This window comes from Micropterus dolomieu, linkage group LG12 (genome assembly GCF_021292245.1).
Source record: "Micropterus dolomieu isolate WLL.071019.BEF.003 ecotype Adirondacks linkage group LG12, ASM2129224v1, whole genome shotgun sequence".
NCBI lineage: Eukaryota > Metazoa > Chordata > Actinopteri > Centrarchiformes > Centrarchidae > Micropterus > Micropterus dolomieu.
This window is the reverse complement of record NC_060161.1, coordinates 16965286-16977074: the sequence shown is the minus strand read 5'-3', so window position 1 is coordinate 16977074 and position 11789 is coordinate 16965286. Positions and strand designations below refer to the sequence as shown.

General features: G+C 45.0%; 1 protein-coding gene across 2 annotated transcripts in view; it reads right to left on the bottom strand.

The window, feature by feature from the left end:
- Positions 1-637: 637 nt before the first annotated feature.
- Positions 638-11789, bottom strand: part of adgra3 (adhesion G protein-coupled receptor A3) — a 28356-nt gene continuing 17204 nt past the window's right edge. For both annotated transcript variants that reach the window (XM_046064825.1, XM_046064826.1), the window contains 16 exons: positions 10345-10416; positions 10149-10220; positions 9830-9990; positions 9013-9226; positions 8703-8867; positions 8235-8436; positions 7856-8005; positions 7188-7346; positions 6287-6421; positions 5968-6157; positions 5622-5830; positions 5103-5227; positions 4797-4920; positions 4284-4426; positions 3407-3502; positions 638-2393 (listed from right to left, as the gene is read on the bottom strand). In XM_046064825.1, the coding sequence (XP_045920781.1) occupies positions 947-2393; positions 3407-3502; positions 4284-4426; positions 4797-4920; positions 5103-5227; positions 5622-5830; positions 5968-6157; positions 6287-6421; positions 7188-7346; positions 7856-8005; positions 8235-8436; positions 8703-8867; positions 9013-9226; positions 9830-9990; positions 10149-10220; positions 10345-10416 (3664 nt within the window). In that variant the 3' untranslated portion in view covers positions 638-946. The remainder of the gene's footprint in view (positions 2394-3406; positions 3503-4283; positions 4427-4796; positions 4921-5102; positions 5228-5621; positions 5831-5967; positions 6158-6286; positions 6422-7187; positions 7347-7855; positions 8006-8234; positions 8437-8702; positions 8868-9012; positions 9227-9829; positions 9991-10148; positions 10221-10344; positions 10417-11789) is intronic.

Sequence of the window (11789 nt, the reverse complement as noted above, 5' to 3'; positions counted from 1 at the left end):
ACCCTTTAACTCTACAAATGCAGATAGCTGCTTCCACATCACACTTGAACGATCTGTGGCTGTTGACACAACCAGTCACATACGTGGCATTCACCCAGCAAAAATGTCATACTAATCCATTTTCAGAGTACTCAGCAGTCAAACTGTACTTTGTGTCTGCTGTATGCTTTCTCCCCGACAGCAATGTCATGCTGTGAGCGGGACCTCCAGTTCAGCTGCCAGCAGTGGAGGAGACGGGGAATGGAAGGAGGTGGACGAGGAGGAAGATCCACTCCCTCTCATTATCCTTTCTTCTCATGGCAGCTTCACTTGCCCTGTGAGTCAGCTGTCAATCACAGCCCAGGCATCAAGTCAGTGGGGAGCCCAGAATGTACGGTGCACTCATCAAATCTGCCAGCAGGCAGGGAGAAAACACCTATTGAGCCCAGTGCCACAGCCAGTTGCAATTAAAGTGCTGCTCTGCTGCGGAAAGAGGAAACCGGAGGCCACCTGAAGGTCAGTGGAAAACCCAATTACCAGCTTGTCGTATACTGTCAGCAAGAGTAATTCTTGGAAACAAAATAGCTCTGACTCACCTCTGCGCTAACTGCAGAGAGGATTGTGGGTGTTATCCCAAGAATAAAAACATTCAATTAGGTGAACGCAACTTTTGTTTTATTATTGTTGGGACAAACTAGAAAATGATGAAGAAGAAAAAAATCCCCAGGGTCCAGATTTGCACTAGGCCACAGCTCAGACCATGCAGTTTCATTTACAGAACTCTTAAATGGAATACAAAGGTTTCGATTAAACATTATAAAAATAGATCATTTACAAAAACATATCTACAGAGACAGTTCAGTGGCAGTAATGATTTGATTGATCGAAAAACAACATAAAAGAAAGACACTTCACAGTTTAAAGGTGAGAGCATATCACAATGCAGTCTTTGTGGCGGAAACTGTCGCTACACAGTAGTTTCATGTTTCCACAAGCCGGTCTTTATACTGGCTGCGCTCTCCGCGTTAATTAAAGGCACCAGCTGTCCATTTTCCTTTAGTGTGCCACCATTTTGAGTGACAAGGTTGAGTCCATATGACTTTGGTAGGCTTTCTAGCTCCGTGCTGCTGGGCTGCTTCACAGGACCGGAGTCTTTACTTGAGCTTGACGCCGAAGCAGTTGCCGCCGGCTCAGTCTCTACAGTAACCACTGCCCCGTTCCCCAGGGGACCGCCACCTCCTTTGTCTGCGTAGCGGGAGCGGCGTGGCAGGCTCGCGCTGTCGCTGCTGTCCTGCTGCAGCTGGCTCTGGTGCCGCTGTCTGTAGGCCATGTAGGCTGCCCGGCGACTGTTGCGGGCCGCTACATCGTAGTGGTGGTGCCGCCTGTGGGGGGCGCTCTGCACGCTGCCGTCCACGCTGGTGGGGACGTCGTAGGCGTACTCTCGCAGCACAGTTAGCCTACTCGCCCTGTGCGCTCGTGCTCTGTTCTTGTGGTGCCTGCTCGTGTGTCCGTTGGTGGCAGCTATTGGGTTGTTGATGTTGTTCATCGGGCGGAACTGCACCTCAACTGGTGCTACGTGCATTTTAATTTCATTGTCAAGTGAGTGTTCAGTCAGGCTGTTGTCCAAAACACCTGCCCGATTGGCTGTCACCGGTGCAGAGGCGGACTTGCACTGAGCTGCCTCTGCGTGCAGATTGGTCAGCTTGCTGCCATGGGCGGAGTTGCGCATGCTTGGGGCGCTCTTGTTTGTGTAAGACGAGTCTGCGCTGCTGTGGCCACACTTTGTTGACTCCCCATCTGCCTTGTCAGCAGATCCTGCCGTGGATGTCATTGCCACGCCTGGCTGAGGCAGAAGGACGTCCTCCTGTGCAGAGTAGGCTCGCCTCCCAGAGCAACAAGCCTGGGACCAGTAGCGCCTCATATCCTGCCTGTTGACACAGTGATGTGCCACCATGAACGCCGCCAGTGCCAGTGCGGCCACCCCAAACAGGCAGGTGAAAGCTAAGTCAAAGGGGTGGTCCTGTGATACAGCCATGGCCCCAAACACCCATAAGGCCGCGTATAGCCCTAACGCCCCTGCTGCACCCATCAGCTGAGCGGCGAAGGTGTGCTCGTTCTCCAGGGCTGAGAGTGGCACAGCGTGGTGGGCAGATGCTATGGAGGACGGCGCCTCGTGAGGCTGGAGCTGGAGAGTGAGTGGGTGGCAGTGGCTGCTGGGACCATCTGGCCCGGCCTCAGTGTGGTCTGAAGCCAGATGCTGATGCTCTTCGGTTGGCTCCTTGAGCTCATAACGGCGCTCAGGGTGGCGGCGCAACTGGAGTAGGATGCTGAGGAAGTACATGCAGTCCACAAAGACGATGAATCCCACTGGGCCATAAAAAGCCCCGATACTGGGCTCCCATGCCATCCAGCAACTACAAGGAGAGACAGACAAGACCAGTCAAATATTTCATTTTCCGTAAGATAACGGATGTGGCTTTCTTTTTTGTTATTATTATACAAGGGCATCTCAAAAACAAGTGAAAGAAAAAAAACAAATCTTTGAGCTGCACCTGTACTCTTGATATAGTGATAAAGTTTTTTTCAGCACACCTGTTTGTCAGGTTTGGGAGAAAACCCATTTTCTGTAACAAGTAGGATGTACAAGCAATAATATATTTTTACAAGAATTTAATTTGGATTTGAAACCCTATGGCAAAGCTTGATGAATGCCCAGACTTACAGGTGCAGCTCAAAAAAATGTGATCTCTTTCTTTAATTTTATTACATTTTTTTAGATGCACCTGTATCAATATCATCTTTTAGCAATAACTAAATACACATGTACAATTAAATTAGACAGCACTTCTTAAAGGAAAACTGCCATCATCTTATTCTGCCACCGTCAATATTCACTTCAAAAAGTTAAAATGACTCTTTGAATAACTTCTGTGTCTAATTTGTTACCGTAACTGTCCCATTACGTTTAATAAAATGGGCTGCATTCATCTTACTTGCAAGAAATTAATTAAACTCCAAAGACTTCAGACAGATACCGGTCCAGATTTCTTAATTAGTCAGCCACATTGCACAATCTAAACAGCTGCCATTGTAGGGAAGGGAGGAGGGGTGTGAGGGCGCTCACTGTAAACTGGCAGCAGTTGCTTGTTGCTTGGATGCACACACCATTAATAGGCATCCATAATCAGAACTTCAGGGAATAAACTTTTCCTACCCTCATAAAAATATCCATTATTTAGGAAAGCAATGCGGTCTGGCCGGTCGATAACTAAAGCAAACTCCTCCTGAGGACAGAATGTAAAAGCTCTCGCAGGGCTTGGACGCTCCTTCATTAAATGCTGCTGTCCAGATAAAATGACACAGCATTACCAGCAGCACATACTGAGGCATAGGAACTTTAATTGCTTTCTATACAGGGACTACTTACTATGGTGCATTGATCCGGCTACCGTAGTTCTTGATGTTAGCTGCTGCAGTGATCCCACAGACAATGATGGGTATCCCTCCGCCAATTAAGTAGAACCTTTGGGAGAAAGCAAAGAGAGGTAGTTCTGATTTAGTCTTTCTGTTTTTAGGGCATGAACTGGACGCAGAGATTCCAGTGGTGTTTCAGACCTCTATGCTGACACCATGTGGCAGTTTCACCAACAAACATGAGCTCAATGATGAAATATGCCCTTTCTCTCTTCAGAAATGGACATCAAGTAAATATATTCCATGTATATAAACCTAGCATGTCATTTTTAAAACTACAGCCATCTTAAGCTTGGTTCACAAACGTTGCCTGCTAAGGAAGAAAAGGGATCACACACACTACCTGATTATGAAACATTTAAAAAAAATCTATTTGTTTTGAACAGTAAGTGTAGTTTATTTGCTGGGGCAAGATTAAAGAGAATTTTGTGTCAGACTGGGTGTGTTGGAAAAGAAACAGACAGCACATCACAAGTTAGACTCTCGTTTTGGGTTTGTTCTCTTCTTCATTCCAGACGGTGAGAGGCAGATATAGCAGCTAGTTCGCACTGGGAGAAAGCTGTAATTAACACCACTAGATCTCATCCCCTTGGTAGTGTATTATATTAAGCGTCACAGTATGGCATGCTTGGTGAACATTAAAGTGCCTGCATTGTAATGACTTTACGTGATGTGTCAGCAGCAGTGTAAGTTATTCCTGTAGTTACCCAACGCTGCCCCTTGGATGTGCTAACATGTAAAGTGGTCTTGCCCTGCAAAGAAAATGCAACCCAGATGCATCACTTTTGCCACACAGCAGCTGCTGTAATCTAGGAGCTGCGGTGTCATACCTCAGCATAGGCCGCGGAGGTGGAGGTTCGTCCAGCTCTTCATAACGCTTGGCCTTGCGTGTCACCTGTTTGTAAATGTTGCGTGCGGTCACGCCCACCCACAGAGCGGTAGCCAGGGTGGAATAGTGCAGCAAGATGCCCACCTAGAAGAGATTCCACCATTAAAAAGACACCGTGTGAGATACATCCAGAGTGGTTTAAATAAATAAACAAAAAGTTTCAGCCAGGTACTCTGTGCAATGAAAAATGAATAAGTAATGTGTCTCAGTACAACACAGCATGAGGGGAGGTGCAGGGTTGCCTCTAGCCATGGAAACGATCTACTGTATTTTTCTAAGCATCTTTTACTGTGTTTCCACACGTTTTATGAGCGGAGTGAACTTAGCCAAAGGCAACTCTTTTCCTTAAAACAGACCTGGGACTTCTGTTCATTTCTGACTGCCTGACTAGTAAGTGTGGAGGAAAGTGCGCACAGTAGGAGTGTTGGAGCTGTGAAGGGTGGTGTTTACTCACCGCTTGGCAGATGCTTGCGTATCGCGTCTGATTTATGCCGCCTACGAAGACCCCGCACGTGAGGGAGATGTGGAAGCAGAGGTTGACCAGCATGTGCCAAAACTTGCGGCTCACACGGACAGACCTGGAGTCACAGAAACGAACAGCAGGATTAAAACGGGGAAAAGGTCTGTTGTGCAGGCTTTTCTACTAATTGTTTATGTTAACACTGATCTGGGCGTTGTTTTGTCTCAAGAAAAAGAAGAGACTGTAGTCTGTTGAGCAGAAATGACTAGAGGCTTGAGGTAAAACCAGGTCATCTCTTACCTGTGATGGTAGATGTAACTGATGATAATGATGAGCAGGCAGAGAAGGAGTATGATAGTGGTGGCGTAGATGACTGGGTGCAGGGGCTGGATCCTTGGAGAGAAATATTCCACACTGCTGAGGTCCTGAATGACAGACGAGGTGATAAATTTAGGTAAAATTCTTCTGTCTTGTCACTACATGTCATAACCCAAAAGTTATAGTGCTTATTGACAACTACAGAGTGCCAGACAAAAAGCACACTGTGCTCTGCTGCAGTATATTTTCCTGATTCAGTGTGAACCTTTAGCAGACATGGCAATATTTCCTAACAGCCACTAGAGGGCCAATCAGCCAAATGAATAAAAGACAGACTCTCTCTCTCTCATATCTATATGTATATCTATCTATCTATCCATCTATCTATATATACACACACACACACACATCCACCCCGTCTTTACTAATGATCACTGGGAAAACATCACCTCAGACTAGGTCAATCTTCTTTCTATTTCATACTACCATCACCCAACCTACCATCAGCAGGCCGTAGTTGCCAAGGGAGTTGCAGGATATGGTGGTGAAGTTGTCATGGTGGCCAAGGATGCGACAGCTGTCGCTCTGCCATCCCCCGTGGCCTCCTGCCAGGCTGAAGTTCCAGCAGGCGGACACAGCGTCAGAGCCACGGGCAAACCGCCGCAGGGTGACGTTAACGGGCGTACTCAGGATGTGGGAGGACATGCCGTCTGATGGGAAACATAGACAGTGGTATCAGAGAAGACACAATCAGTTTTCATTTAGTGTGTGAGAGATTTCTCCTCTCTACTTACAACTCTAAACAACAACATATTAAACACGACGATACAAACATATTATGACTCACCTATCTTGGCCATGATGACAGGGGTGGCCACACTCCTCCTCTTCCCACCATCAGCCAGTTGGGAGGAGTTGCCAGTGGAGGGAAAAAATTTGCCATTGCGGAAGCCCAATAGATGGAGCTTGTAGACCGTGTCCTCGGCCTGGGTAAAGAGAGACTGAGGAAGCTGCAGGGAAGCCTCCACAATGGTGCTCTACAGGGACAAAAAAATGCATTTTTTTTAACAATCAGTGTTTTGGAGGATTTCCTTTTATGTGCTTACAAGCTGCAGTCAGCAAAACAATCTGCAAACAGATTTTAATTATCTCGGGTGGGAGCTGACCTTGTGAAGGATACTGGGGAAGGAGCTGGTTGTGTTGCACTTGAAGGTAAGTTGACGGTCCTGCAACGTGCAGGTCATGCCGTTCCAGTCGTTGGCCCTGACAATGTGAATCTCCAGTGCTATGTTAGGGGATGTCTGGAAGGACAACAGGAATAGCAAAAGTTGACTCAATTCATTGTAAAAATGTTACAATGCAACATGATACCATATTTTAGGCACAGTCTGCTATTTTGGTTCATGTAGTATAGTATAAAAGAAACAAACACTGATGAAGCCATTTACACAACCACATCAATGTGACGCTATTTCGGTTTTAATGCAACTGTTTCTCACGGCATAATGTAAAACGTGACACAACCACAAAACTTTATGTATGACAGGAATATATATGAAAGGCCACTTTTTGCTAAGAAGAAAATTGGAATGGAGGCTGTGATGCACAGGATTGATGAGCGGCTGTAATCTGGCGTGTCTCCTGCATAGACAGCAGAATACAAAGTCATAGGCAGGAATTTAATGGACTGAAGGTGAAGCTTGCAATGCAGACTGCTTTTAGCAGCATTCCTGCTTTAAACACAATAAATGTTCATTTTTATGCAGATTCTTGCTTATGGTTTATTTACATTTTAAGCATGTTGTGTTTACGTTGTGCATTTCCTCCAAGTATTTAGTTTTCTCTTGTTGATGAAATCAATGTGGCGTCACACTGACATTGCACCATGAACAGATGTAGTTCTGAGATGTCCATTCTCATTTTAATGAACCTCCCACCTGTTTGTGCCTCTCTTCCACTGTGCAACAAAGTACTATACAAAGCAAATTTCAAGGTCGGGAAAATACCAAACCGTCTGAGCGCTGCTGCCACAAAAATAGGGCCCATAGTGTTGTTGAGGGGACTAACCAGGGAGAAGGCCTGTGCTTTGGCCAGACGGTAGACAGCAATCTTCTGGAGGCAGGCGATGATGCGGGAGCAGGCCATGGCTTCACGCTGAGCCATCCACAGCACCCTCTCATCGGCCAGCATCAAGTTACTGGCCATGCTTACCATCACCCCGCCCAGCTGGGAGACAAGACATTGACATGAGTGAATACACACATAGATGCATTCAACTTTCATGATCCAAAAACATTGGCTTGCTACATGTAGCAGCAGCAGCTCATCATCTAAATTACTTGAGTGGAAACATGAGAAGTGAATACGTTCAGACAGTATCTTGTTTAAATCAAACAGCAACTAAACATATGCTTGACTCGCTGTAGCTAAGTGACTATTAGGAACAGATTTCAAGCATAGTGTCGCCCAACTAAACTTTAATATGCTGAAAAACTGGAGTGCTCTCTGCCTACAGCAGATACAACATGCTAGGAGCGCCTTCGAAAACGTTTCCTTTTGTTGGCCCAGAGCTGTGCCGAAAGTCACTACAAGACATCCTTTCTCATTAAACAACATGACAACAAACAGCTGTTGAGCATTAATCTATTTGTCCTTGAATGGGGGGAATACACTAAAAGCATGCATCACATTCAACTGCTTGTGAAAAGGACTTAATTTGCTACTATAGAACTTACATCTTTAAACTTCTCAACAAACTTGCCAATCTTCTCGATCATCTCGGCCACAAAGATAATGTCCATCTTGTCCGCGAAGTTGGCAGCGTCATTTGTGCAGACCAACAGGCGCTGAGCCCTGGCCACCACACTGCTCTCATTCAGAGGCATCTAGGGGGACGATACAGAGAGAGAAAATGAGCCTGTATCTGACTTGAAATGGTCCTAGCAAGGCAGGATGGGTAGAAGGTATAAGAGGAACTCAGAAGAGGGAATTAACATAGAAACAGAGAAAGAAAAGACAGTGAATGAGGTTACAGCGCTGAAAAAAAACAAAAAAAAAACAAAAACAAAAACAAAAAACTACAAACAAAAACAATCTCACCAACCAAATACAGACCTGGTTGATGACATGCAGAAATCTTGTGACATCTTTCTGGAACTGGCAGCGGGTGTAGTCATCCTCCGCCCACAGCCCCTCGCGATCACAGTAGCGCCACGCCCGCTGCTCTTCCCCTGGGCTGCCCGAGTAGGTGCCTGCGCTCGATGGCAGTCTGTTGCAGGGGAGGTAGGCTCTGATCCCTGCCAGGGTGCGCGGCCACCTGGAAGGACCCAGAAAAATCACAGTCCTGCTGAGGTAGTGTATACGTTTAACCACAAGGGGGAGCCACAGTGCTTGACATCACTGCATACTGTACATGTTGTACTTCAAATATATTTGTTCATACTTTCAGAATGGATCTGTGTACACATTTAAATCCACATTATTATTTATGAATACCTGTTTGCTAATAGAATTCCGTTTCTAAAATGCCTAATAAGCCATTACAAGCAAAAATAACCAGCTATTTGTTGCGTGTGCACTAACCTGAACTCTCCCTTGTTGTTGGAGACGCGTTCAGGCGCACAGTACTTAGCAGAACTTTCCAACACCACAATACTGACAGTCCTGGTGGTGTTGCCCCTGCTTGTCCTGACCCGGCACTCCCAGTTCCCAGTGAAACCAGGCTGAATGTTTGAGATGGTCAATGCGCTGATGGGGACACGTGAAGGAGAAATCAGAGAAACTTCTGATACTGACAGATTTTTGTTTATCTTAAAAACGTAAAATTCAGCTGCTAATGATCACAGACAGTCCACTCACTGTCTTCTATTAACATGAATGTACACTGCCATACCTAGCGATTAGAGAGCAGTTCTGCACCATGCGCTTTTCAATGAAGATTCCTTGGGCGGCGTCGGGTTTGACCATGCGGCCATTCTGGTACCAGAGCACCTGCATGTCCTCGGCCACGAAGGAGGCCTGGCACTGAAACGGCAGACTGTCTCCCTGAAAGACGACCTGACGCTGGGACGGAGTCAGCTGGAAGGAGGGCAGCTCGAGTGGAGCGTCTGAGGAAACCAGACAGAGGTTAGGAAGAGAGTTAGGTAAAAAAAAAAAGACAAATGTGTTACTTGGTTCCTATGTGTCACAAATCAGTTTTTATTCCATTTACCCTGGAAACTATGCCTTTTTGTTTCACTCTTGCCACTTTTTGGACACACAGGGAAACTAAAACAGTGCCTTGAATTCTGGGTACATGCAGTGCTATTTGTCATTCATGTTTCATAATCCCTCATTGTGATGAGTGCCAAACTGATAAGACATGAGCAAGTACAAACAAAGGCAGCGCTGGCCTGGGCAGCCCTCTCTCTTATCTCCCGTGTCATTGCACAAGCCCCTGTTCCTCAAACACTATGAGCCGTGCTGATACCAAAACAGAGAAATTAAAAGAGACAGCGTACCGTTTTGACACCACAATCTGTGTCACAATTCAAAGTGACTTATTTCGACCTTTCAAAATGTCTGGGACCGGACAAATGACACACCAGAGTGTCACTGAAATGATGAATGATTCGGTTTCAACTACTATTTCAGGTCGCTGCTTTCGCACCGTGTCAAATCTATGTACGCAAATGTTTGTGTATGTGTGGTTCAGGTGTGTTTGTCCCTACCGCATGTGAGGAGCTCTGGCCTGATGGAGGTAATGAGCTGGCCCTGGAGAGACTGGGGGTAGGAGCACTTGGTGTTCTTGACTGCAATGTTCCTCTCTTTGATCCAACGCACCAGCCACAGAAGGTTGCAGTCGCACAGCAGGTAAGGTGTCTGAAACTCCCTGTGAATGTATATTAACACACACATACAGAAACAAGAGGTAAGATAGTAAGTGGTGGGAGTATGTGAGATGGGAAAACCCCAATTTTGCTGTCATATTTAACAACTTAAGTAATTTCCATTGTATATATTCAGACATCATAGTCTTAACATACTTACAATGATTTCAGAGATACCAAGCTGTCAAAGGTCCCCTGAGCCAACGAAGAGAACATGTTCCCTGTAAGGTTTCTGGAAAAAAGATGAAAAACATCTCACTTTTATCCCAGTCTATTAATACAAATACATGATTATATAAATGCTTGTTTTAGCAAACTATTCATATATATTGTAAAATAAAATAGTAATGACTTACAGTCTGGTCAGACTGGTGAGGCCCTTGAAGATGTCCACATTAAGACAGCCGATGCTGTTGTTGGACAAGTCTCTATAGCAAACACAGAAAAATATGTATCTGGTTCATGTCTTCCACAATTCAGAAATAACACATGACAGCTGCAATGGTCTAAAAGACCATCAATTAGTAAGCTGCATTAAGGCTGGGAATGAATTCCAAAATGATACACCCTAAAAGAAAAGTCACTATCATGAGAAAAGTTGATAAACATTAAGATGTTTAAGTTGCAGAGATAAAGCACAGAAGGTTGTTTTTTTTTTTATATAAAAAGAGCCAAGTTCAATAGAGACAAGTTGAGGCAAAGAGCCCAAACCTTCATCTGACAGGTTTACAACTTTAAAGGTGATTTTAGATAATGTCTGTGTGGGCCCCCGGGGGCGAACCTACACATCAAAGCCAGAGGAACAGATGATTAATCACTTATGATTAATGTCAAACACGTCAAAAGTATGTGTTTCTCCTCTGGATGTGGCCTGACATTATGTCTCTGGCAAACATCAGAAGTTTCTGAGACTCCTGACGCCTTTTAGAAGGGATCACAGATGAGTCCAGGACAGAACATGGAAAAGACTGATCCTGCTTCTGAATTATACCCAGTGTGCAAACGAGAAGCTGCAAAGAGGACATTTTTACTGGTAAACTTCAGTAGACTGCCCTCCGATACAGTGGTTCCCCGTCTGTGGGTTGGGACCCCACAAGCCAAAACATATTGGTCTTGGACAGTTAAGATGTTCTTTATACTAAGAGTGTTGCTGGAGCTTTGAACTTGATTAAAATGATAAGAAATAAGGGAAGAAATCTGCTACAAAAGCAACGTCTATCCTTTAAACATTGCTTTTTTTATTGTGAAATATTGGATCATTTCACTTCTTCTGACCTCCAAAACCTCCAGAAGCAAAGAAAACTTTTTACAAAATATTAAGATAGTCATTACTTCAACAATATGTAATCTTGCCTCGAGTTTTGTATTTGAACGTCTACCTTACAACGTTCTTGTGGCCAGAGTGTTGGCAAACAGCTGCCTATTTACACAGCGAGCTGACACAGACAGATTTATTTGAAGTCATGTTTCCGGCCACCTGGTGAATTTAAGTGCAACATCCTCTAACGTTTTAGCTTCGTTTTTGATCCAACAATTCCTGAAGGCAATATCTGATCTTTAGCTGCTAAGGAGGCTTAAGGAGGAAACAAGGCTGAACCAAAAACAGTACGTACGTGGGCCGCAGAACCTAAACAATGTGCTGAAAGGCGGCAAAATGCCCTGTAGAGCTGAGAGAAACTGCAGAGTTGGCTGATAATTCTCTGAGTTTGTCGCTATGGCCGGTATGATTGACCCATTATTGGCAAAAAAAAAATATATGTTTTTAGTGCAGTTTTTGTCAAACATGGTGATTAACCAACAA